This window comes from Myotis daubentonii, chromosome 17 (genome assembly GCF_963259705.1).
Source record: "Myotis daubentonii chromosome 17, mMyoDau2.1, whole genome shotgun sequence".
Taxonomy (NCBI): Eukaryota; Metazoa; Chordata; class Mammalia; order Chiroptera; family Vespertilionidae; genus Myotis; species Myotis daubentonii.
In genome coordinates, this window is record NC_081856.1 from 18,386,901 (window position 1) to 18,414,099 (window position 27,199).

A 27,199-nucleotide genomic window follows, 5' to 3' on the forward strand; every position below is an offset into this window, starting at 1 on the left:
TGTCTCACACCCTCTGTCCCCCTGGCTCAGGAATATGCAAGGGGCCCTGATAAGCCAGCTTCAACTATAATGACAAGAACACTCTAGTGCAGGGGTGGGCAAACTTTTTGACTCAAGGGCCACAATGGGTTCTTAAACTGGACCGGAGGGCCGGAACAAAAGCATGGATGGAGTGTTTGTGTGAACTAATATAAATTCAAAGTAAACATCATTACATAAAAGGGTACGGTCTTTTTTTTTTAGTGTTATTCATTTCAAACGGGCCGTATCCGGCCCGCGGGCCATAGTTTGCCCACGGCTGCTCTAGTGTATTGGTTCCCCAACTTTCATTGCACAATGGAACGAGCTGAAGAAACTACAGAAAATACTGATGCCTGACTCTCTCCTACAGATTCAGATTTAATTGGTCCTGGGGGATAGTGGAGAAATAGAAAGAACTAGAATCTGAATAACCCAATGGAGCTGAGCTTCGTACTCCCCTGGAACATTATTGGGCAACAGTATCAAAAATTTAAAAAAAAGAGCTCCGAGAGAAAAAGCAAAACAAAGCCATGTTGATTCCATACACCTTTCATATTCACAAACAAGCCTTCTGTGTCATTTAAACTACTGCTATCTGGTCTCAGTGAAAGCAGTTGAACAAATATCCTTATAAATATACAAAATAAACACAAAAATTCTGGTCTTCAGAAGAAATAATATATGTGTGGGTAAAAAAATATATATATTGTTCTTTCTCTAAAGAAAAAAAACTGAAATAAGAGAGTGTGGTTTTAGCACAATCCAGGGAAATCATTGGTGAGCTAGAGAAGAGTCATTAAAGAAAAACTAAAAATAAATTTAAAATATTAAGACTATTCAGTTTGACAAGGCAAAGGCACACAAAATTATTTAAGTTTGCCAATTTTAATAATTTTTGCATAACTCAATGAGAACTTGGAAGCAAAATGTGAAATCTCAAAAAGATGATCAGAGATGATTTTAGATCAGAATTAAATAAATACCAATTTATCTTACAGGCCCATTTTGATAGGTCGCAGGTTAAACTGCTTTAATAAAGAAACGGACTCCTATTTAGTTGCTCTATCATTCTCAACATGAGACTTCCATTTCATGGTCCAAAATGGTTGCCCCAGCACCTGCCATCACAGCCTCATACCAGCCGGGGCGAAGGGGGAGAGTGCATACTCCTTTGTTATAAGGACATACTTTAGCACTTCTGCTCATCCCACTGCCTGGAACCTATACATATACACACCGAACTGCAAGGAGGGCTGGGAAATGTAATCTTGAGCTGGATAATCAAGTACTGAGCTAAAACTTCTATCACTATAGAAGGAAAGAATATTAGATATTAGGGGCAATTAGAAGTCTATGCCAGAGATCTCATTCTTAAGAGATATGAGAAAAATTGAGATAAAATTCTATCTAGAATATTCAAAAATGTTGTCAAATGTAAACAATATAAATACAAAAATATTTCTATATAAAATATTAAGATATATAAAAGGTATGCAAAGTGCAACACAACCTAGATGTACAGTGTACAAAAAAAAGTCCCTTTTCCTCTCATAGTTTCACCTCTGGGAAAACAATGAATTAATAAAGTAATCTTGGAACATGTGGGTATGGGACTAACATTTAGATGAAATAATGTCTTTCCATAGCTGCTCCCCTAGTGCTACTGACAGAAATAAAACTTTGGAATGGCAATTGTCATTTCTGGACTCCTAAAATTTATTTCTTTGGGACAAATAAGAAAAAAACTAGACTCGAAGGCAGCAAGGCCAAGTTGAAGCATTACAAGTCATCTAAGGAAAATATCAACGTTACTTACACAATCACTAAAAATGTGTCACCATCTATAAAGGCTCTCCAAGACAATTTAAAGCAAGAAGACAATTTAAGTTGATAATTAAAGTAACAAAAAGTGGCAAAGAAAAACCATAGATATCAACCCTTATTTGACTGTCTTAGAGAAACAAAGTTTTCAGATGAATTAAAACGTTTGCCCATTCATATTCTATATTGTTATATTTTTGCTATAGACCCAGAGAATATTTTTATATCCTTATTCTAAATTTAAGCAGCTGGAGTCATTTCTTAAGTATTATACCATTTAACCTTTTCAAATGAAAGACTTGCCTTTAAAAGAAAATATGCGTTTCGCATTAGCGAGAGAACACAATGTCCTTGGCTTGAATATTCTCCCACAAAACAGGTCCTTTATGTCCATTATAAATAGCAATATAGCAAGGCTAGAATACCACAAATTCAAGGAACCAAAGTCCGGAATCATCTATACTAACTAGAAGTATCACATGATCTCACTCATTTGTGGAATATAATGAACAACATAAACTGATGATCAAAAATAGAACCAGAGTCATAGAAGCATCTAACAGACCATTCAATCTAAGAGGGAAGGCAGGGGAGGGGGAAGAGATCAACCAAAGGACTCGTATCCATGCATATGAGCATAACCAATGGACACAGACAGTAGGGGGTTGAGGGCATGTTCTGGGGAGTGGGAGTGGCTGGGGAGAGATCAACTGGGGGAAAAGGAGACATATGTAATACTTTAAACAATAAAGAATTTAATTTTTAAAAATAAATAAAACTAAATGTGTAATTAAGAATTGTGATTATAGTTGAAATAAATATTGCTCACAGTTTTTTTTAAATCATAACTTCAACTTAATGTATCAATTTTCTTAAAATTTACAATCATTGCCCTGGCCGGTTTGGCTCCACGGATGGAGCATCGGCCTGCGGACTCAAGGGTCCCGGGTTCGATTCCGGTCAAGGGCATGTGCCTTAGTTGCGGGCACATCCCCAGTGGGGGCGTGCAGGAGGCAGCTGATTGATGTTTCTCTCTCATCGATGATTCTGGCTCTCTGTCCCTCTCCCCTCCTCTCTGTAAAAACTCAATAAAATATATTAAAAAACAAACCAACCAAAAAAAATATTTACAATCATTGACTTCCTGTATCAAATGAAATAGTTCATAAGAATGGAAAAAAAATTTTTTTAAAGTTTTTATTAGATGTCAGTATTTGATTGATTATACTCAATACCATTGGAAAAGTGACTCAACCACACTTTTAAACAAAGAAAAATTTACTAAGGGATGTTTATCCTGTATGTTTGATTGCTTATATAATGTTAAAAATCAAAGAAACCTTTGAGGTAAATATAATATCATAAATCAAAGAAATATTGATTTTAATATAGCTAATGCAATTTTAACATGTGAGATTAAAAAGTCATCTATTATAAAAAGTAAATATTATATATAAAATTTTCAAAGAATTAATTAAAAAATAACTATTTTTAGGTCAAACTATTTGTACTGAAAACAAACACAATTTTATTTGGTATTAAAATATAATACCAGGTATAGAGAACATTCAACAGAACACTGTTAAAAGACCAGCACTGAGAATAATGTAATCACACCAAAACCTTGTCAGATAAATCAATGTTTCTTTTTTTAAAAAAAGTGTGTATAATGATGGCTGTGTGCATTAAATGTAATAAAGAAATTCAGTACAATTTGTATCAAGGTTTAAAAAAGTATTACACCATCATTTCAAAATTTGAACCTAGTCATAGTAGATGTACTAAATCAGGAGAGCTTACTTGTGTATTTTGACTTTTAAATTTATATGTTGCACTTAAGAAAGTCACATTTAAAAGAATAATTATACAAAGATATTATACAGACTCCCAACAAACCTCATATGTCTGTGTCCAATTCCCTTGACTACTGATGAAAGTGTATGTTCTAAATCTTTATTACTGTTTTTAGGGCACCTCACTCTCAGCCAATACACACAGCAAAACAAAAACAGAACACAAAGAAAGAAAGAGTTCAACTCCACAGATAAAATAAAGGGCACCAGGTAGGAACCTCCAAATACCTTCCCCCCTAACCTGACCCTTGGCCTTACATCCTTCCCCCCTCCAAGAGGAAAACATCCCCCCCGCCTGCATTCCTGAAGGCCCCTCTGGCCTCCTCAGGACCTTTCTTCATCTATTAAACCCTCCGGTGAGCTCCTAGGATTGGAAAAGAAAGGGGTCAGGAGCAGGTTAGGTGGTTTGAGCGAGTTCCAGGCTCAGTCTGTGAGGTAGGAGAGACAGAGGAGAGAGAGATAAATTCAGAGTTTGCAAAGGGAGAAAAAGAGAAGACACTTCCTACCTACCAGGACTTTACTCCATGAGCAGATTAGAGCTTCAAGCCGGCCCCATGAGGTATGAGGTATCGACTGTGTCTTCCAAATATGAAACTAGGCATAAAGAGGCTATGTAATCTTTTTTAATCCTCACCCAAGAATGTTTTTATTGATTTTAGAGAGAGAAACATCCATCGGTTGCCTCACACACAGGCCACAACTGGGAATCAAACCTGCAACCTGGATATGTGCCCTGACTGGAAATCAAACCTGCAACCCTTGGGTGCTCAGGATGACATTCCATCCCACTACACCACACCAGCCAGGGCTAAGAGGCTATGCAATTTGTCCAAATAACACAGTTTATACATTTCATGCAGGACTTTAACCCAGGTCGTCAGATTCCCCAAAACCATGCTGTGCACCATGCACTTCACCCCACTGTCCCAGAGCGATGGTGTTTTCAAAAGGAGGTACAAAGGCAGTTCCACTAGCTATAGATTAGAGAAGAAGCAGAATTTTTGAAGTATACAAGAGACAGCTTGCTTAGCCTTAGTTCTGCAGTGACATGTTGCTGTGGGAATGTTCCATGGCGAGATGGCTCAGTGAATTTTGCCAAGTGTCTTCCCTCCCAGTGCCATGTTTTTCCAGAAGATGCATTTGACTTCTGCCATGATATGTTGTAGCTGCTTTAGTTCCCTTTTCATTGTCTCCTTCCCCTTGGCTATACAGATCTTCCTCAAACATCCTGGACAAAATCAGCCCCTCACAATACTAACCCACTTCTTCCCTTGCATTTACCACCAAGCACATTCAAGATTTTCTCCATTTTCTTCACCTCCTCAGCTTCCACTCATGTCTCAGCTCATTCTTCATCAGGCTCCTGCTCACACACACTAGTGAAGCTAAAACCCCAAAGACACTAATTGTCTAACCTTCCCTCTTCACACTACCTAGTTCTCTAAAGTTGACACTTGAAAGAAACCTTTCTTTGAGGAACTAGATCCTTCCTTGTCTTCCAAGAGATCAATCCGTCCTGGATCTTTGTTTCAACCTCTGAGGGCTCAGTCCAAGTCACCAGGGCACTCTCCTCTTCCTCTAACCTTTAAACATTGGCTCTCTAACATCCTACTCTTCTCTGTACGTTTTCTTCCTCAAATTGTTCCCCTTGTGTCATCTGATCCACTTGATAGCTGCAACATATATGACTAGTTAATTTCTAGATCTCTAACTTTTGCCCCAAATTCTTTCCTAAGTTTTATCTTCCTAACTCCAACAATCAGCAGAATTGGCAGCTCAGTGTGTCCAAAACCAAATTCCCTTTTCTCCTCCTCTTCCTCCCAATGCTGTTCTGTCCCTCACATTCCATTTCTCATTAAGGACGCTACCCATCTTATCTTCAAACTAGAGACCTATGTACCACCTTATGTTCTCCATTCTACTTACCTTCACTTCCCGGTGAACACAAATACTAAAGGTTCTACCCAAGAAATGTCTCCTAGTTGTTGGGTGTTTTGTGTTTGATTGTTTAGTATCTTTGTCAATGCCTCTACCTTAGACCAGACATTCCACGTTTCTTACCTGAGCCATTGCAATGGCAGAAACTCCTAATGGGTAACTAGACCTCAACTTTGTTCCTCAAACCCAATGATAGAATTATATTGATAAGAAACAAAGCTAATCTCAATAGATACTATTTTTTCCATTATGTCATCATATTATAATAAGATATAATTATACAAATGAAACCATAGACTAAAGACACATCCTTCTGTGTAGGGAGCAGGCTCTGGCCACATGATTAATTCTTCAAAAATCAGAATTATGAATGAACTCCATTTAGTTCATGGTACATTTACTGCAAGAGTAATGACCTCTTAAGGGCATCTTCCTGATGCCATCCTCATGTATACACTTCAGGCTAATGACTAGAAAACAAAGAACCCAGGCAAATCAGCCCAGGAGTGGTGCCTCGCCAGGGGGATCAAACAGAAGCTATTGGAGGGCTTAAGGTTAGAACAGGGCAGAGTCTGCAGACCCTGAGAGCAAGCTCGGTTAGGTAGGAGAAGCCAGACTGTTTGTGTTTCATGTAATTTCTTGCCGGGAGCCGGTCCATGCTTGCTGTTTCAAGGGACCTGGCATATATGGCATACTGTTCTTAATATGTTGGCTCACCTTCTTGGCACTATGTGTTTTAACCACGGTCTCTGAGAAAGGTTGTTTCCCCAGGTAGGGATTTTCCCCTGAAGTTAGGGAGGGAATAAAACCCCTTAACTAAGTGCCAGGCGGGTAATTAATCACTTTAACTACAAACAATCATGCTTAAGCTGCATAATCTTTACTCCCTGGAATGGAGATAAGAAACGCCCTAACCTTTGTAATAGAGATTGATAGGATTGAATCAACTGGTATAAATACAGATGTAACAAGACAGAAAGAGACAGAACTTAGAACACAGAACTCATGAGACAGAATTCAGAAGACAGAAAGAGACAGAACTTAGAACACAGAACTTAGAACAGAATTCAGAAGACAGAACTTATAAGACAGAACTTAGGAGACAGGGCTTGGAAGGCAGGACCAAGAGAGACAGAACGTAGGCACAGAACCTACACAGAACGTTCTCTAGAGACAGAAGAACTTCGCTGGAGAGAGCATGCCGGAGGATCCTGGACAGGAACTGGCCTCGGAGCCTAGAGACAGAGCCTAGCGGGAGAACATGGCAAGGGATCCTGGACTGAACCTGACTACAGAGATTGGCAGGAGAACCTGACTGGAACCTGGTGACCAAACCTGGCTGGAGAAGTCCCTGTGTCATTCCTTCTTCGCCGACTCCGTCCACACCTTTGGGGATCCCTGGACCTGCTGGGGTTGGACCCCAGCAATTTCTAGTATTCTTGGCCTCGTCTTCAGCAAATAATAACACTTTTTGAAAGTTATAATTTGACCCAGATTAAGGGGAGCAAGGACAGGTCTTCTCTAGATTAGGGTTGTTGAAGAGGCAGTGCATGCTGAGGGCTGTTGAGGTAGCAGAAATAGAAAATAAGGAGAAGGAATTTGAAGGTGACACAGATTCAGGGAACTTCTTCCCACATTCCAAGGTCACACTGAACATGCTACTTTGGGGAAGTGGATAATTATCTTCTGAGTCTGGCACATTCCTCCTCAGCCTTCAAAAGCCAGCTCTATTGTCATCTCTTCACAAAAGCTTCCTTGGACCCTATACTGAGGGAGCACCTTGATGCCTCCCTGCTACTATGTTTATCATTCTACTAGAGGCCCAGTACATGAAATTCACTGGGGGGGGTCCCCTCAGCCCAGCCTGCACCCTCTCGCAATCCAGGACATCCCTCTCGCAATCCGGGACCACTGGCTCCTCACTGCTGGCCTGCCTGCCTGCCTGATTGCCCCTAACCACTCACCTGCCTGCCTGATCGCCCCTAACCACTCTGCCTGCCTGCCTGATCGCCCCTAACCCCTCTGCCTGCCTGCCTGATCACCCCTAACCACTCACCTGCCTGCCTGATCACCCCTAACCACTCACCTGCCTGCCTGATCACCCCTAACCACTCTGCCTGCCTGCCTGATCACCCCTAACCGCCTCTGCCACAGCCTCCGCCACCACAGCTTCATCCAGAAGGACGTCCGGAAGGTCGTTTGGCTGTCCAGTCTAATTAGCATATTATGCTTTTATTATTATACGTAGTTGCACCTGCCACACCATACTGTGATTATCTGTATACTAAGGGTTAGGGCTGCAACATGAATCGGGGGTGAGGGGCACAATTGCAGACCATAACATAAGCCTTAACATAATGTGCTGAATCTATTCATCGTTGCCTGGAAAAGATAGATCGTGACTGAAAGAAGTTGTTTTCAAATTCATGCAAACTGTTTTGTTTGCTTGGCTTTATTTGCCTGTTTGTTTTCTTGAGCACCTGCTATTTACAAAGCACTGTATTTAGGCCAAGAAAAGCATGCATAGGAAGTAAATGCACACAGGAAATAAACGCTCAGACCCTGTTCTCTTGGGGTTTACCATCTAGTTAAGTGGTTTTTCTCACTGCGTTAGCAAAGACACAAATCAGAAGGTGGAGAGCCGGGGTCCACCTGAGTCAGCCCCCACCCTGACCCTTTGTGAAGCCAAATCACAGAAGCCTGGAGCTCTAGGGAGCACCATGGGAAAGAGCTAAGACACACACCTTAGGCCAAAGAAGATAATGAATATGCAACTGTTTAGGGTAAATTGGAAAGCACCGTACTAACTATGGTTGTATGAAGGGTTCTTACAGTCTTAAAGTCAACTGAGCACGGACAGACTACCATGGGGAGGAGTGCACCGGCAGAAGGAGGCAGAGGGGAGGGAGCAGGGCCTCGGAGACACAGCTAAAAGGTAGAGGAGACTGTAATTGTGCACTAAGGATGACCAGCAGGTGTGGCTCCGTATGGCACTGCAGCATCAGAGGGAATGAGTGACTATTTATAGGGCCCTCCTGCCAGCCAGACTCTGGACTGAGCCCAAAGCATACTTCCTCTTGTCATCATAGCAACCTTGAGACACTTACTGTTTCCCCATTTTACAGATGAGGAAAATCGGCCTTGAAAAGTTTTGGAATGTCTCCCAAGTTACATAATACATCAGAGACAGGACCAATTCTGGAGTATATGAGTCGAGCCTGGACAGATAGCATATTTCAGTATCTCTGGTTTATGGCAAGACACATAACTTCGTCTGAACAGCCTACAGTGTGGAGTAATCCTAGTTTACAGCTGTTTCCCACTGTAATTATTATTTTTTTAAAAATATATTTTATTGATTTTTTACAGAGAGGAAGGGAGAGAGATAGAGAGTTAGAAACATTGATGAGAGAGAAACATCGATCAGCCGCCTCCTGCACATCTCCCACTGGGGATATGCCCGCAACCCAGGTACATGCCCTTGACCGGAATCGAACCTGGGACCTTTCAGTCCGCAGGCCGACGCTCTATCCACTGAGCCAAACCGGTTTCGGCCCCACTGTAATTATTAATAGCTCTGCCTTTCACTCTCAAGTGTCCCAGTTTAGACAAAAAAGTATATGGTCATCCTGCCTCAATGCTACTTGCTACAGTGAAACATGTCTACCCAATTTTCCAGGCCCAGTGCAAAACAAAAATGGGAGGCCTTTTGTTCAAATGGCAGAGAAAAAGTGCTATCAAAGGTGCTGAAAGTATAAAGTCTTTTTTCTTACATGTATCTGTGCTGCTCACACTCCACTGTCCCACTGAACTTCACTTGCAAAAGACAAGTTCAAAGACAAAATCAGCAAGAATTTCACCCTAACTAGGTAGCTCAGTTGGTTAGAGCATCGTCCCAATTCTCCGAAGTTTCAGGTTTGATTCCTGGTCAGGGCACATATAAGAATCAACCAATGACTGCATAGTAAGTAGAACAATAAATCTCTCTTTCTCTCCTTCTTTGTCTCTCTCTCTCTCAAATCAATACAAATGTTTTTAAAAGACTAGCAAGAATTTCAAGATGGTAATGGCAGAACATTAAACCTACCTAAGGTCCTTCTGAATGTTAAGCCCTATGTGACTGTTATGAAGTGAGACCCATGAGGTTGGCCCTGGTCTGTCCTTTTTCTATCCATTCAGGTGAGTCTGTGAAAGCATCATGCCTTGTGACTGGATTGCAAGCAGGAAACCAGTTGCAACCTACTATTGTCCAGACTTTGGACATTAACTACTAGACCCATCATAGCATTCTTTAGAAGACATGTTTTAGAGTATTTCTAACGAAGCACAAAATTTCATTGCCCAAACAAAACAAGAAGATATATTCAAGCAAATTTGGTCCTTCTCCACCATTTTCTTTGTCCCAAAAATAAATAATCCAGATAATGTAATTGATCCATAGTCTCAAATGAAATTTTAGAATACAATGAATTGAAATAACAGTGTATTATAAAGTCTAAAATACCTCGATGCCTGATTTAAATCATGTTTCTGTTTTACTAAATGCAGGCACTAATGTTTAATTTAAAATATTTTGTTACATAAATACATATGTGCCTAAGCTTAAGTAATTTCCACTAACTATACAGACCAAAATCAGAAATTGAAGGATAATTAAGAAACTGTCCTTAAAAATGGGTGAGGGGAGGTGGGGAAAGGGTGAGAAGAGATTAACCCAGGGGTGGGCAAACTTTTTGACTCGAGGGCCACAATGGGTTCTTAAACTGGACAGGAGGGCCGGAACAAAAGCATGGATGGAGTGTTTGTGTGAACTAATATAAATTCAAAGTAAACATCATTACATAAAAGGGTACGGTCTTTTTTTTTTTTTTAGTTTTATTCATTTCAAAAGGGCCGGATCTGGCCCGTGGGCCGTAGTTTCGGCTGGATTAACCAACGATCTTATAATGCATATATGCACTACCTATTTACCTATGGATAGAGACAATAGGGTGGTAAAGGCCTGGGGCAGAGTGGGAACCAGGTGTGTGGGGGGGGGCAGTAATGGGGGGGAGTATTTATCAGTAATACTCTCAACAATAAAGATTTTTTTTAAAGGGGTAGGAGTTTAGAAGATGGGTCAATTTGCTCATTCACTCATTTATTCGTTCAGCATGTACTGATTACTTGCAATGTCTCAAGCACAGTACAAGATTCTGGGGAAACACAGGTGAAGAAAATGTAGGCCTCAAGAAGCTTGCATTCTAGTAGAATGAAACAAAGGTAAACAAATAAATGCATAAGCTTTCCTGAGTGCTAAGGAAGAAGTAACCACAGGGAAGAGTAGGTACAAAGCAGTGAGCATTATTCTAACCTGGGGGAATGCAGGGTGGTTCATGAAGGTTTTCTGAAGGACTTGAACTGAGCCTTGAAAAGCCCAGTAGGAATCCAGCAGGTAGCTAAGGGCTAGGGAGGAGCAAGAGAGGAGCCCTGAGAAATCATGACACCCATGGGAAGAGACAGCCACTCCAAACGACAGCAGCAAACTTAAAGGAAAGTCTCCCATTCAATCAAGAAGTGTGCGCCTGGCAGGCACTGGAAAGAAGGTGCATATGGACTGAGTCTATGTACAGAGAAAAAAGGCAATGTTCATGGACTACCTAGGGGTGGGGGTGGGGAGAGGTGCTCTCTCCAGCGAAGGTGAAGAGTTAGAAAAGAGAAGAGAAAGGATTCAGAAGTAAAAATCTCAGTAAGAAGAGTCATCCCCTCAGGCCACACAATCATTTAATCAAGAGCAATACCATTTTGATGGGTTTATTTATGGGTCCGCAAGTAAAAATATGTTCTTGATAAAACTAAAAATATGTTTTATATCTCTTTGTAATAAAGATGAGTTACCCTTCATCCCTGTGAATGGCTTGAAGCAATGACAAACATCTACATGACTAATCTAACAAATATTTAAATTTGACTGAAGAATGCACTATCAAAATTTTGCAACTAATTTACCACAGTGCTTATTTAATATTACAGCTAATTTTTTAAAATAACTTTCATTGTTTGTCTACATTTCTGATTATTCCATTAAGATAGACTTCTAGAAGCTGAATTACCAGGCCAAAGGGTTTAAATTTTTTTAAAGCTCTTGATACATATTAGATTAGGCTAAAATTAAAACTAGATGGACCAAATATAATACATGGAAATTAAATGTTACTATCCATAATACTTAAAAAATAAAAGCTAATGGTGTATTATAAGTAGATCTTGGCTTTGAATAGTTAGTTATAAGACTATAAAGAAGTCAGGGTAAACTTTTGTTAAGGATGACTTCCAGGCCAGTAAGCATGTTTGCGTGTGTGTGTAAACATACATGTGCACATATAATGGACATAAGAAAAGGAAAAGTCCATAATTTCTGCATGAGATGAAAAGAATGAAGTTATAAGGTGATCTACTTGTAAGTAGGAAAATATAATTTATTTTATACCTCCTATCATTTCTATTGCTATATAGCAATAAGTTTGCAGTTTTAATAATCAGGTGTTAAGATTAGAGAAAAAAATGATATTTTAAATAAAGATCAACAACTTGGTTTTTAAGGTAGCTTAGGTTAGCTATGTCTCTAAATTAGGACTCTCCACAATATCTTTTTCATAAACCTCCAGAAAGGAAGGAAGGAAGGCAATTTAAGAAGTGACTCAGATTGTTCTAAGCCAAAGGACTTTGTCACCACCAAAGTTTCATGAAAGCCAGTTTGAGGCTATTAAAACTCAAATCTCCTTTAAAACATGCTTTTCTTTTCTTCTTCTTCTTTTTTTTACACTGCTACATGGAAGTGTAGAATTCTATTTATAACCAATTACCAGTATATTCTCAAATACACAACATTTCCAAAGAGCGTGGCCCCTGGGGGGCTCAAGCAGATTGATTTTTAACTTGAGAAATTACCCAGAAGCCAACCTGTGCATCTTACATCCCTGGAGACATTCATTGTTCTTTCCTTTCTGCCCTAGTTAAGAAGTGAATTTCTTCTGTCATAATCGTAAGCAGAAAGTTTACATCGTTCAGAAAACTGAGCAGGAAGTTTGGCTTAAGAAACATTTCCCTTTGGACCGGGGTTACCAACAGGGTAGTGGAAGAAGGTTAGATTTGGGGGAGATTGCAAAGGCTATGGCTCCTGAGTCTGAACGATGCTCTCCCGGACATCTGGGTGGAAAGCAGCCAATCCTCAAATTCTTTGTCTTTGCAGCACTAAGGGGGGGGGGGGGGGGATCAACTTTTGAGTGAAGTCTAAGAAGTTTCTTTCACTCAATGTTGTCCCTCCCGGTCCTACAATGAATGAACCGTTGACAAAAGCTGACTCCCAGTGAGCCAGGCTGAAACTTTGAAACATAGTTCCTGCCAGTTCTAGGAAAACTTGAAGTTGTTTGACATGAGTTTTATTATGCGCCTCTCCTGGGCTCAGTGGGACCCCAGGACCTGAGCGGGAACTGATTTAAACCCGGGGTGGGGGAGGTGGGGGAGGAGATTGTAGGACTAGGAAGGGGCGACCACCACATGTGGCTCTAATATCGAACAGCTGCTAGAGGCCATCACCCCGCTGCTCTCAGTGCCGACCCTCCACCCGAACCCTGTTTCAAAGATTATTCTAACGAAAGGGACTTCCCCGTCCTGAAATCTGAATAATGGGCTCCGGCTCTAGAAGAATCAAGTACTTTTTAAAACTAAATGCATTTAGATGTAGCAGACTGACTTTCATCCGCGAGCCAAAGTCTTAACACAAAATCCCCAGGGGAGGAAGAAAAGGGGGGGGGGGGGGAATTGCACAATGTGATCCCGCAGGCCAGGCGGGGAGGGGGGCGGGAGAGTGAGGAAAGATGCCGGGATTCCCAGGACCAGCTCCTTCTCCCCCCTCCAGCTCACTCTGCAAACCTGCACCTCTCCGAGGCCCGGGGAACTCCGGGCGACCCCCGGCACCCACACGTCCCCGCGGGTCCACGCCCCGTGCACACAGCGCCCGCGCGCGGTTCGGGCGCCCGCGATGCCGGGAGCGGTCCCGGTCCCCGCGCCGCGGGACACTCACCGACACCAGGAACTCCAGCGTGGCCACGTAGTCCCGCTCGGTCTTCTGCAGCTCGCGGAGCACGCACACGCGCAGGCGGAGCTGCCGCTCCGGGTCCCCGCGGCTCTCCTCGCTCATGGTGGGCGGCGGGACGCGGGGCTGGCGGCCGGGCTGCGGCGGGAAAGGAAAGTTGCGGCCTCTGCAAAGTCCGTGGAGGGATCGGCGACTTTACAGGCGGGGGAGAGGCTGGGGCGGGGGGGCGGGGGGGACAGCAGGGGTCGCCCGCTGGAACGGGGGCGCGGGAGGCGGGGGCCACCGCAGAGGAAACTCCCCCGGGGGATGGGGCTCCGGCCCGGGACCTGCGCGCCCGGCCCCGCCGCTCCGGCCTCACACGGTCCGGGCTAGAGGCGAGGCGGCTCTGGCAGCCACCGCGGTGACTTGGACATTAATCAAATGCTTTGTATCCATGTGACTCCGACCCTTTACCCTTCGCCAAATCTCAGGAAAAAGGAAACACAACCCTGGGGAAGTGTGTTGCGTGCCAGCTAACTAAACACACACACACACACACACACACACACACACACACACACACACACACTCGCTCACTCCCAGTCAGCACTGGAGATGGAACTAATGGGAGATCCCCAAACCTAGGAGGGAGGACAGACTCGAAGACACAGCTCCGGGGGTCGCTCCTGGGACTCCCGCCTATTGTTTAGCTTTAATGTGTTTTGTACAAATCCTGAAAGCAATGAAGCAAGTCCCCACGGTTACATAACTGGATGGGAACAAAAACAACCATGGTATTGACCCTCCGGTTTTTTGGGGGGGAAAAAAACCACATTGATTTTTTTGTTTTACTCAGGCACAAAACAGGTTTGCTTTTAACCCCCTCTTTCCCCACTCCACCCCCCAAAAAAAAATTTTCACAGGGCTGATCCCCTCCTGGCTGCACTGGGAGAGTCAATTAGCATAATAAATAAAGACACTATGGGAAAGTGACAGCCCTGGCCTATGCAATAAACTCCAATACAATGAGCATCACCATTGCTCTATGCTGTTTTGAAGGGAGACCCTTTGCAAGTCCATAACTTTTTTTCAACATTCTAGATAGTATGTAAATCCAACCAGAGGCAAGAATATATGTGCCGGTTTTGTTTCTAAGAGCTGCTATAACTTAAGACACTGACCCTAATTAAAGAGACAGAGTTGTTAGTGAATGCTCATCAAAAGATGCAGATAGATTCTTAAAATCAAGAGCGTGTCTTGATTTTAATGTTTATGTTCATTGCCTTTTCTCACTGGGAAACAGATCCAGGAGCTAATGAGCAATGGCTATTTCCACTTAATTTTTATACTAGTATAATTTAGAACCATCAAACATAGGCAAAAGTAATGAAAAAAACACCAGAATCAAAGAGCCAAAACACAAGCAAGCAAAACAAACCATATATACTTTTGTCTTGATACTATTCACGTGTATTTTTCAGAGGCATTTTTTCCTACTTACAACAACTTTAAACAGTCCACACTAATGACACTTAAATAAACTGAAGAGTGAATGGTTCTGATGCAAGAATGTGGCATGTAAATCAGTTCCAATAGTTGAAAGCATTAGCAAAACTCTAAAAAAATTAAGATGCTTTCCAATTATTGATATTAAAACAACTATCAGTTCTGCAGATGATGTCGTTAGAGAGCATAGTTTGTGATGAATCACTGTGCCCCTCCGAATGCAACAAACGGGGGCTGTCCTCGTCTTCTTATATGAAGGACCCCGTGTTTGACTGATGTGTGAACAGCTGATGGGCAAGATGTGCTTTTCCTCTTTCTTTTGCACATGTCTCTTTAGAGGCAGCCATGAGCAAAGAAGAAAGAAGTAAATGGCTTCACACCCTGTGACAGAAGAACAAAGGACAAGGCACATGAAAGAGCAGCCTTCACAGCACCTAGTAAACAATAAACAAAAGGGATAAACGGAAGACATGGGAAACGGGCCTCCAGTAATGAATGGGAAAATCAAACATGAATGCATTTCCTCCCCCTAGGTCTGCACCCCCCTCTAACGTAAAAAGTAAGTACATAAATCATGCTTTCTATCAGGTGTTCTCCCAGAAGAAGTATTTCTCTCTTACTAATTGTTCCCAATTGGAGAACTGTTTATCTAAATTCTTTCTACCAAGAAAGGAAATTAGTCTATGCACCACCCCCTAGAGACTCAGTCTTACCTCTGAGAGCTTGAGCCACCATTGAGCTTGAACCACCAATGGGGTTTTACCCACCCAGAGCATGTGCCTCAGGTCCATGCACAGGTGCTGAGGACCTCTATGTGTATTGCATAGTGCAAGGGCATAAGACCACAGAGACCTTGATCTCTAGGCAAATGTTTCTCAAGGTGGGTCACAGACAAATGTATGACAGTTCCCTGAGATCTTGTTAAAATGAACATTTCCGGGCCCCATCCCAAATGTATTGAATGAGAATCTCAGAGATGTGAGCCCTAAACTAATCTGACAAGGTCTTCAGATTATTCTTAGACACACTAACATCTGAAAGCCTCCATTCTAAAGACTTACAATTGAGTGGAATGGAATGGAGTAATTCTATTAAAAGGCAAACGGTGCCCTAGCCGGTTTGGCTCAGTGGATAGAGCGTCAGCCTGCGGACTCAAGGGTCCCAGACTCGATTCCGGTCAAGGGCATGTACCTTGGTTGCGGGCACATCCCCAGGGGGGGTGTGCAGGGGGCAGCTGATCAATGTTTCTCACTCATCGATGTTTCTAACTCTCTATTCCTCTGCCTTCCTATCTGTAGAAAATCAATAAAATATTTTTTAAAAAAAAGACAAACTGTAATGAGTGCTTTGCAAAAAAAAAAAATGTGCAAAGGAAGCTAGCAGAAAAATATTCGCTTAAGTGTGCAGAGTCAGACTCCTCTCAGAAGTGCCCCTGTAAGGGGATTATCAATGGTTTCTGCCCACTCTTCCGCTCCTCAGTGTACCCCTCAGCATCATTCGTAATAACGACCGGCTTCAGGGCACTGGCTGGTGCCTTCTGCCAGACAGCTCTCGGTGTCTTCTGTAGCCCTGGCTGGAGTCCTTAATTCCTCATCAAAGACAGAAGAGCATAAGAAAACAGGGCTGGAGTGTCTGGAAACCTTCACTTTAATGGTAAATAAGGTCTTTCATAAACTCTGAATGTGCTGTATCCCTCCCCGCTTCCTCTATTGAAACTTCAGGCTCTGTCTGCCAGGAAAAGGAAAGCGACAACAAAAATGATGGACAGGATCCAGTTTTTTTTTTTCCTGAAATGCTAATGAGGTTGAAGCATCCCATAAAAAGGAGATGGGAGAAGAGAAGATAGAAGAGGCTGCTGAGTAGTAAAGTTGCTCAGCCATTAAATGTATTTCAGATGCGTGAACTTGGCGTGGTTAGAGCCCATGATCATACGGTTCAAGGAGCCAACGCACAGGGCAGAGTAGGTTTCCTTGGTCAGGCTGATAGAAGGACTCCTGGACTAAAGGAAAAACCCAAGGATGTTTCTTTGTAAGACAACGGCTTCCGTGGTCATATATCAGATAGAGATCATGTTAGCCTTCCTGCCATTTCAATACTAGGTAAGGTCATAAATAAAATTGGATGCTGACATTTATTAAGATAACACATTGAAAAAAATCTCTAGTTAAATAAAGAATTCTAAGAGACAGACTGTTCTTTATTTACAAGTAAAATTGACTCTGGTATTTTTTCACTACTTTGGACTATGTTAGGTGATTCTAAATCATACTGGTATAAAAATATTACAGCCCTGGCTGCTGTGTTCAGTGGTTAGAGCATCAGTCCCAGCACCGAAGGTCTCACATTCGATTCCTGGTCAAGGATGGATGGTCTCAGGTTTGATACCTGGTCAAGGGGGCATACCTGGGTTTCTGGTTCGACCCCAGGCTCCAGTGGGGGCATGTGCAGGAGGCAACCAATCAATGTGTGTCTCGTCTTTCTCTCTCTCTCTCTCTCTCTCATTCCCCTCTCCCTCCCCTCCACTCTCTCTAAAAAATCAATGGAAAAATATCCTTGGGTGAGGATTAACAACAACAATAAGTATATATAGATAGATAAATATAAATATAGATAGATCTAGATCTAGATCTAGATCTAGATCTAGATATAGATATATAGATATAGATATAGATATAGATCAGACACATTGAGCTATATAATGTATAGTTAAGAGTCTCGGACAAGAAGCAATTTTAAAAAGACTTGTTAATTCAGTTATATTTCAGTCATAACAAGCATAGAATGTACTGGAACATGTAATTATTTCTATCATACCAATTCGAGGATATTAGTATTGCCCTAAAGGATAAAATATAGTTTTCATAGCCATGTTTTAGTTTTAGATACAATGTATATGACATATAAAACTAAATAAATGTTTGGGTAGGATTATTCTAGCAGGACTCTAAAGTTCTTAAAGATGTGCTCATTTCCACACTGGCTAATGTGAAGCTAATGTGAAGATAATATGTATGGTCATGTGATCCCAGGGAGCAGGAGTGTGGGGAAGAAAAAGTGAAATAGAGAAAGAGGGAACACCAGTACAAGAAGGAACAGCAGAGCTGGCCACCCTCTGGGGCACTGGATGCTCGAGTGTCTCCTATAGGACCTTCCTCCAGCACGGCCAGCCTGGAGGAGGGAAGAAGGAAGCATCTCTTCATCATTTCCTATTCTCAACTGGCCAAGGATTGCTGCGTGGTCCCTGTAGGCCCACACTGCCCATGGCATGAGTGCCTAGAGGTTTTCACAGATAAGATCCGAGGGAGGAAGCGAGAAGGGTGAGGCCCTCTGAGGCTGTTCCTGTGTCAGGCTGGTCTGAGCATTTGAGGAGCTGCTTCCATGATCATCAGGAATAAGAGGTCGAGCGGTGTGTTTTGTTTTTTCTTGAATACATGGGTTTTCTGATCCTGTTTCAAGTACTTCAAGATAAAGACAATGTCATTGCTGACCAACCTCTCTGGCTGCATTCCATGCCACACCTCAGTGTGCAAAGGCACCCCAGCCACACAGTACAATGCCCACAGTGCAGTCCTTTCTCCTGTCATAGCACTGACTATTCTTTATCATAATTGGCAGTTCAACTGATGGAACTCATTACCAGACCAGTGTCCTAAGGAAAAAGATTGTGTCACCCATGTGTACCCTGAGCCTCTTGGGAATCTAGCATGTAGCTGTAGTTAAATGAATATTTGCTGGTTGAATATATAAATAAATAAATAGAAGAATAAAATGCACTGGAACTCTATTGGCCTCCCAGCGCCTAATCAGTCTATCTTTAAACCAATGCTTTCTGAGTCAATGAGCTTCATTATGGATTGTGAGTCTATGTAAGGGACACAAAGAAACTACAAATATTATATTAATATTGTTGTATTCTCAAAGAAGTATCACTCATCTCACCTGAAATGTGTCAATAACATACTCAAATCCATCCACACTCTTCCCAAAGCAATCATTTCAAGCAGTGAAAGAAATACATTATAATAAACTAGGAAAGAAATTATAATTACCAAAGTACAAAAATAAGTTCAATGAAAACAGATATATAATGTATTAGGCCACCCATTGTACTGGAGAATAATTGCCTTTTTACTGGAGTACTTCTGGACTCATATAAATATAAAATAAAACATTATGAAATAGCTTTCTTGTATCTATTTTTAAAAATTATCAGACTTTATTTTTTGAACAGTTTTAGGTTTATAGAAAAATTGAGTGGAATGTAAAGAGAGTTTCTATAAACCACCTTCTATCCCACCCTCACCCCACCCCTAGTTTCCCTTATTATTATCTTGATCAATGTGGTACATTTGTTACTTTTAATGAGCTAATATGCATGCATTATTACAACAAAAGTACATAGTTTATATTAGGGTCCATTCCTTGTGTTGCACATTCTATGGGTTTTAACAACTGTATGACGTATATCCACCATTACAGTATCCTACTGAATACTGCCCTAAAAATCCACCTGGTTATCTCTCCCTTCAGGATCCTGGTAATCACTGATCTTTTTACTGACTTCATAGTTTTGCCTTTTACAGAATGTCACATAGTTGGAATCACACAGTATGTAACCTTTTCAGATTGGCTTCTTTAGCTTTAGCAATATTCATTTAAGTTGCCTCCACATCTTTTAATGCTTGATAGCTCATTCATTTTACCACTCAATAAAATTTCATTGTCAAGAATTCAGTGGTTCTCAACCTTCCTAATGCCGCGACCCTTTAATACAGTTCCCCATGTTGTGGTGACCCCCAACCATTAAATTATTTTCGTTGTTACTTCATAACTGTAATGTTGCTACTGTTATGAATCATAATGTAAATATCTGATATGCAGGATGTATTTTCATTGTTTGCGACCCACAGGTTGAGAACCGCTGGAGATGGACCAGTTTGTTTACTAACTCAGCTACTGAAGGACTTCTTGGAAGCTTTCAGGTTTTGGCAATTTTGAATCAAGCTGCTATAAACATTTGCGTGCAGGTTTTTGTGTGGACATAGGATGTCAATCCGAGACAATGAAATTTTATTCAGTGGTAAGATGAAATGAGCTATCAAACCATTAAAAGACATGGAGGAAACTTAAATGCATATTTTCTTCATTTGAATAAATACCAAGGAGTGTGACTGCTGGATCATGAGTATATTTAGCTTTGTAACAAATTGCCAACTCTTTTCCAAAGTGGCTGTATCATTTCTCATTCCCACCAGCAATGAAGGATAGTTCCTGTTGCTCCACATCCTCTCCAGCTTTTAGCGTTGTCAGGGTTTTGGATTTTGGCCATGTAATTGGTATGTAGTGGCATCTCATTGTTTTGATTTGCAATTCCCTTATGACTTATGATGTTAAATATCTTTTTCAGTGCTTACTTGTCATCTGTATATCTTCTCTGGGGAAGTGTCTATTAAGGTCTTTGGCCCATTCTTTAATTAGGTGGTTTTCTTATTATTGAGTTTCAAGGGTTCTGTATATATCTATAATAATAAAAGCATAATATGCTAATTAGACCAGACGGCCAAACAGTGGAACGACCATCTGGACGACCTTCCGGATGACCTTCTGGATGAAGCCGGGCTGTGAATTTCGGGCCTCTAGTTTTATATAACAGTTTTTTATCAGCTGTGTCTTTTGCAAATATTTTCCCCCTGTAGCTTGCTTTTTTTAATTCTCTTGACATTGTCATTTTGCACAGCAGAAGGTTTTCATTTTAATGAAGTTTAATTTATCAATTTCTTCTTTCATGGATCACATTTTTGGTGTTGTACCTAAAAACGTGTGGATTTATCATTGCCAGACCCAAAGTCACCTAGATTTTCTCTCCTATGTTATCTTCTCAGAGGTTTATAGTTTTGCATTTTACACTTAGGTTCATGATCCATGTGTTAATTTTGTGAAAGGTCTAAGGTTTGTGTTTAGATTTTTTTTTTTTTTGTATGTGGATGTAGTTCTTTCAGCACAATTTGTTGAAAAAATTACCCTTTAAATTTAATCTTAATTCAATTGCCTGTGCTTCTTTCCTAATGATTAATTTATTATATTTGTGTGGGTCTATTTCTGTGCTCTCTATTCTAGTACCTTGATCTATTTGTCTATTCTTTCACCAGTTCCACACTGTATTGATTACCCTAGATTTATCATAAATCATGAAGTCAGGTATTAACAATCCTCTGATTCTGTTCTCCTTTAATATTAAGTTGGCTATTTTGTCTTTCCATATCAACTTTAGAATAAGTTTTTCAATATGTACTAATTACTTTGCTGGGATTTCAATAGGAATTATGTTGAATCTATAGGTAATTTCAAATTGGGAGATAGGTACACATACACTAAAAAAAGTTTAACACACACTTTGATGTGGCAGAACAGAAAGCCAGTTCTAAAGAGAAAATTATGAAAACTGGAATACACCAGATAGAGGAATCTACATGATAATTTTTTAAAGATAATACTGGACAATAAATTATGCAGCATATGTAACTTATACTGCATAACTAGCCTTACTTAACCATTATGGATAGCTAATGTCCCTTAATGAATTATGATTCTTTGTGGTCACATCACTTAGTAATTGACAATTCTGCTGCTCCCATTAAGAAATGAAGTCCATTTTTTTTCTCTAGCTTAAATATTAGCTGGCTTTGTTAATTGCCCTTACCAACAGAATATGATAGAAGTGATGATATGCAAGTTCCAGAGATTAAACCTTAAAAGAACTTGTAACTTCCACTCTTAAAAACCTAAAATCAACATGTTAGGCAAATACCCAGGGTACCCTATTGTGGGATAAGCTACATGGAGGAGAGTCATGGCACTCCAACCAATAGTATCAATTGTCAGACATGAGTGTGACACCATTTGGGATCCTCCAGTCACAAGTGAACTGTGATATGATTGCAACCACATGAATGACCTCGGGTAAGACCAGAAGAAACATTCACATAGTTGACTCACAAAATTAAGAGAAATAATAAATCATTGATGTTTTAAGACACTACATTTTGGAGGTTTTTTTTTTTCTTGAGCAATGGATTACTGAAACATCAACAACATCTAACAGAAGTCATGAACACTGCCTCTAACTGGACCACTTAATGGCAGGTGCCCATCCCTTCAACAATCACTATCACTAAAGTAATTCTGTGCACTAATTAGCTTAGAGCTGAGTTTTTGCTTAACCTTGAACTGGCTGTTATAGTGAGAACGTGTAATGAATGGCTTAGATCAAAACAGGTCCCATTCCTAGAAATGAGGGGAGTTTACTCTCTCCCAAGCCAATGGGGAGGGGCTGAATGGGTGCTAGGAAGGCAATTACAATGTCCATGACAGGTGGAAGGAGGGTTGCAACTAACCATGGAAAAGCTCTGTTCATGACCATTATTCATTCCCTGCTTCTCGTGAAGCCAACAATGTCACCATGGAAACTGCTGGCACCCTTGCCCAATCTGCCCCCATCAGAACTGCCACCTCTGAGTCCACTGTGCTGCTGCCATCACTCCAAGCCTATTGCTGCCAACATTATGAACCGACTCCACATCATGGCATTCAAAGTGCTGCAAGGACTGCCAGTGTTGGACTGCCCTCCAGCATAAACTGAGGTGAGAACAATGTATGGAGAGAGTGAAGGCAAAGCTGGAAAGGCAGAGGAGATGAGGCAGAAATACGGGACAACTTGGGGGGGGGGGGAGAGAGGGAAAGAAGACACTGGGTCCCAGTGAGGCTGTTAAGGTAAAGAACACACGGATGGGAGGGGAAAGGCCACATATTCCTTCCATTACAACCGCGGCAGCTCTGGAGGTTACGAGAACTGCTCTGGCCGCAGAATCAGCTATAAAAGAGAAAAAATGTTTATTACAGTTGAGGGCCCAGGGTTTTAGGAAGCATTCTGAGTTCCAGGACACCCACCACAGCTGCTGACCAGAATGTTAAGTGGGCCTGCCTCACAGGTCGCACATCTGTGTCTCTGAAGAGCTGTTCTTGCCTCCAGGATCTCCTCACTCCCTGACATGCATGCATTCCCTCCGCAGTTGCCAGAGAGGATTTTCTCACTTTAACAACTGCTAAGCCCTAAGAGACTGTATATTCCAGCTTCTTAGGTTTGGCAGCAAAAAGTACAAAACTACTCTGCAGCTGAGCCCAGCTCAGGTTGACACGTGGGTAGTAAATCTCAGGGATGAGGGAGGAGTGACAAACAAAAAGAGGAGGGAACTGCTATCCATAAACAACTGAAACATTTGCATATCCCGGGCAGGTTGCTTTCACCTCTGACATTCTCTCCTCGCACATCTGTATGCATGCAAGCCATATTTTCTTTTAAAAAATATGGGGCCAATACTTGGATTCTTCTTGATATAATTTTATTTTTTAGAATTTTTAAATCCAGACCATTGATTTTGCTAGATGTCTCCTTAGTTATGTTAAGGGCCCAGTTTAATTTAGTAACAAAACTTGTTAAAGAGGATATAAAAAGGAGGAAAGCTACTCACTCATCACTGTACAAATTCTGGAAGAAAAAAAAACACCCTGTTGTTTTTTAATCCAATCTAACAGTATCTGACAATAACAGAATTCAGTCTACTCACAGTGTAGCAAAATGATCAAGGAAGATTTAATTTAGAAATAGAAGAGGGTTCAATGTGAAAATATCCCAATTAACATAACTCACTAATTAACACACTAAAGAGAAAATTTTTTCATCATTTCAATACATTCTGAAATGGCACTTGATAAAATGTAACAGAAATTCTAGTAAGAACTCTTAAAAGGCATTTAAATAAATGGCTTTTATATGATAAGCCAACAAATATTATTCCAAATGGTGAACCACTAAAGCCATTTTCATCAAAATCAGGAACAAGAAAGAAATGCCCTCTAATATCATTACTAGACAACATTGACTCATAGTTCCAGAGAACTGCAGTTTTAGGGAATATACTAAGTGAAAGTAATAAAAATATCAGTCAATATTGAACAAGAAGAAATTAAATTATCTTTTTGTTAATATGATATATGATATAAAAAGGAGATTTGATTACTTCTTAAAAGATAATATGCAAAAATTAGTAGCTTTATTCTATACTGGGAATTATGAGCAAGAAACAAACAGAAAATACAATTCATTTATAATATGGTTTAGAAACAGTATTTCTAACAATAAAGTGCTTAATTAAATGTAATTATAATCTATTACTTGAGGTCATATAACAAGATCTAGAAAGGGAAAATAGATCATAAAAATATCTAAGAGCATTAAAAAAATATGAAAAGTAGAGGCTAGATTGGCCTTGCAAACATTACAACTTAACATAAAGACTCCGTGATCAAAATAATGTGTTATTAGCACATAAATAGGCAACTATATCAGAGTAACAGAACAGTTAAAAGATATATTACAATATGTACAAATTCAATGTGTAACAAATATGGTAGGGAAATGAGACCTCTACTTCTGGCCATGATGGCACATGAGGGACTGGATTTAGCCTCTCATCTTAAACAAGTAGAAAAGCAGACCCGCTATATGAAACAACAGGCAGCTCAGAGCAATGGTTCCTAACACAGGGAAACAAGAAAAATGAGACCAATGAATGTCCTAGGGAGCCTTTTCCAGGCTAACATCTAGGAGGAGGAGCTCTCACTGATTGAGGAAACACAATGAAGGAGGCCAAGGCTGGTATAATTATCAGGATAGAGTGCTGGGGAGAAGAGAAATGCAAAGAGAGGGATTGGCAGATCTGTGCAGGTTTCCTCTCAAGTCTTTTCCTAAGAACTGATCTGTGTATTCACATGAGAAAAATAAGGCTGAGGAAAGACCACCAGAGGGAAGTAGACAGAGCAACCCTCGGATCTCGTAGAGCCAGGAATAATTCATGTTCCTATCAGGCAGAGTGGAAGGATCTAATAAATGAGCCATCAGGTAGCATGTTTAGTAGCAGGCCAATTATCCTCAAGTTAAACCTGCTACAATGAAGATTGAGAAGAAACCTCAAAGGGTCACACTGATTCTAAGTAATTTTATTTGTCCAGGAACAAAGCCCCAAAATATGTAAGGGCATACAAAAATATCTAGCACCGAACAATGTAAAATTCACAATGACTGGCACTCAATAAAAATTAACTGATTTTTATTGAGTACCAGTAAAAAATGGGAAAATGAGCTATAATCATATTTCAAGAGAAAAATCAATCAATATCCATAGACCCAGAAAGAAGATATTAGAATTAATAGACAAGGATGTTATAAATAAACCACTTAAGTTCAAGAAGATAGAGGAAACTGTGAGGGTAAGGAGCAGAGAAAAAAATATATTAAAAAGACTCAAATCAAACCCCTAGAGATGAAAAATACAATATCTAAAATGAAATACACTGGATGGAATGAAAAACAGATTAGACACTACAGAAGACAATACTAATGAACTTGGAGGCATAGCTGTAGAAATTATCCAAAATTAAACATGATAGCCAAAATTTTTCCAAAGTTGATGAAAACTATAAACCTACAAATCTAAGAAGCTCACTGCTATGGACTGAAATGTGTTCCCCACAAATTCATGTGTTGAAGTCCTAATCCCCATTTTGATATTTGTAAATGGGACCTTTTGGAGGTAATTAACTTTAGATGAGGTCATCAGGGTGGGGTCTTCATGATGGGAGGGAAGAGAGGGAGGGAAGAGAGGCCATTCAGTCGCTCAGGCATGCCTATCTAATGAAACTTCTACAAAAACACAAAGGATGGAGTTTGAAGAGTTTCTAGGCTGGTAAACACCTCTAGGTGCTGGGAGAGTGGCATGCTTGGTTAGGACATGGAAGTTCCATGCCCCTTTTCCATACTTTGCCTTATGCATCGATTTCATTGGGCTGTTCCTCAATTATCTATACTAATAAAAGGGTAATATGCTAATTAGACTGGGTGACCGGACATCTTCTGGAGTCTGACTTCCTTCCAGACAAAGCCACGGAGCTGGGGGCCAAGGCAGAGGCAGTTAGGGGTGATCAGGCTGGCAGGGGAGGGCAGTTGGGGGCCATCAGGCCAGCAGGGGAGTGGTTAGGTGGCAATCAGGCCGGCAGACAGGCAAGCGGTTAGGAATCAGCAGTCCTGGATTGCAAGAGGGATGTCCGACTGCTGGTTTAGGCCCCATCCTGCAGGGTTAAACCGGCAGACAGACAACCCCTGAGAGCTCCGGGATTGGAGAGGGTGCAGGCTGGGCTGAGGGATCTGCCTCGCCCATGCACAAATTTTCGTGCACCGAGCCTCTAATAACTTTACAATAAACTGTTGATCTGGTAAGTAAAATGTTTGAGTTCTGTGAGCTGTTCTAGCAAATTAATCAAGCCCAAGGAGGAGGCCCAAAGAACCTCTTATCTATACCTGCTGGGTCAGAAGCACAGGTGTCAACATGGACTTGTGATCTGTGTGTGTGTGTGTGTGTGTGTGTGTGTGTGTGTGTTTGTGAGGCAATCTTCTAGGAGTGAGTCCTTAACCTATGGGATCTGACACTGCCTCAGGTGGACAGTGTTGGAGTAGATTTGAATTGCAGGACATCCAACTGGTGTCACAGAATTGCTTCATGGTGTGGAAAAATCATACACACTGGAACTGGTGTCAGAACCATAGACTCTAAAGATCAAAAATTGCTCCACCCCCCTCTTTTAAAAGCAGAAGGTTCTCATAGTGCTTTAAAATCAAAATATGCCTTAAATGTTGTCACAAATAAAATGCTTACTTATTGATGTTGACCTTAACCCCTATTTTTATGAATAGAGGAAAGTATTTTTCACTTCATATTCCTTTCCTGGAATTCAAAATAATCTGTTAAAAAGGAAAGGAATACTTTGATGTGATTGACATGGTCTTTACAATTTTATAGGGCCCTGGCTGTGGCTCAGTTGGTTGAGCATTGGCCTGGGCACCAAAAGGTCGCTGGTTTGATTCCTGAACAGGGCACATGTTTGGGTTGCA

The 27,199-nt window shown here is 40.9% G+C and overlaps 1 protein-coding gene across 2 annotated transcripts in view; it reads right to left on the minus strand.

Annotated features, from left to right (window-relative positions):
• Positions 1-14,102, minus strand: part of PREX2 (phosphatidylinositol-3,4,5-trisphosphate dependent Rac exchange factor 2) — a 214,732-nt gene extending 200,630 nt beyond the window's left edge. For both annotated transcript variants that reach the window (XM_059672950.1, XM_059672949.1), the window contains exon 1: positions 13,699-14,102. In XM_059672950.1, the coding sequence (XP_059528933.1) occupies positions 13,699-13,815 (117 nt within the window). In that variant the 5' untranslated portion in view covers positions 13,816-14,102. The remainder of the gene's footprint in view (positions 1-13,698) is intronic.
• Between the last annotated feature and the right edge of the window lie 13,097 nt (positions 14,103-27,199).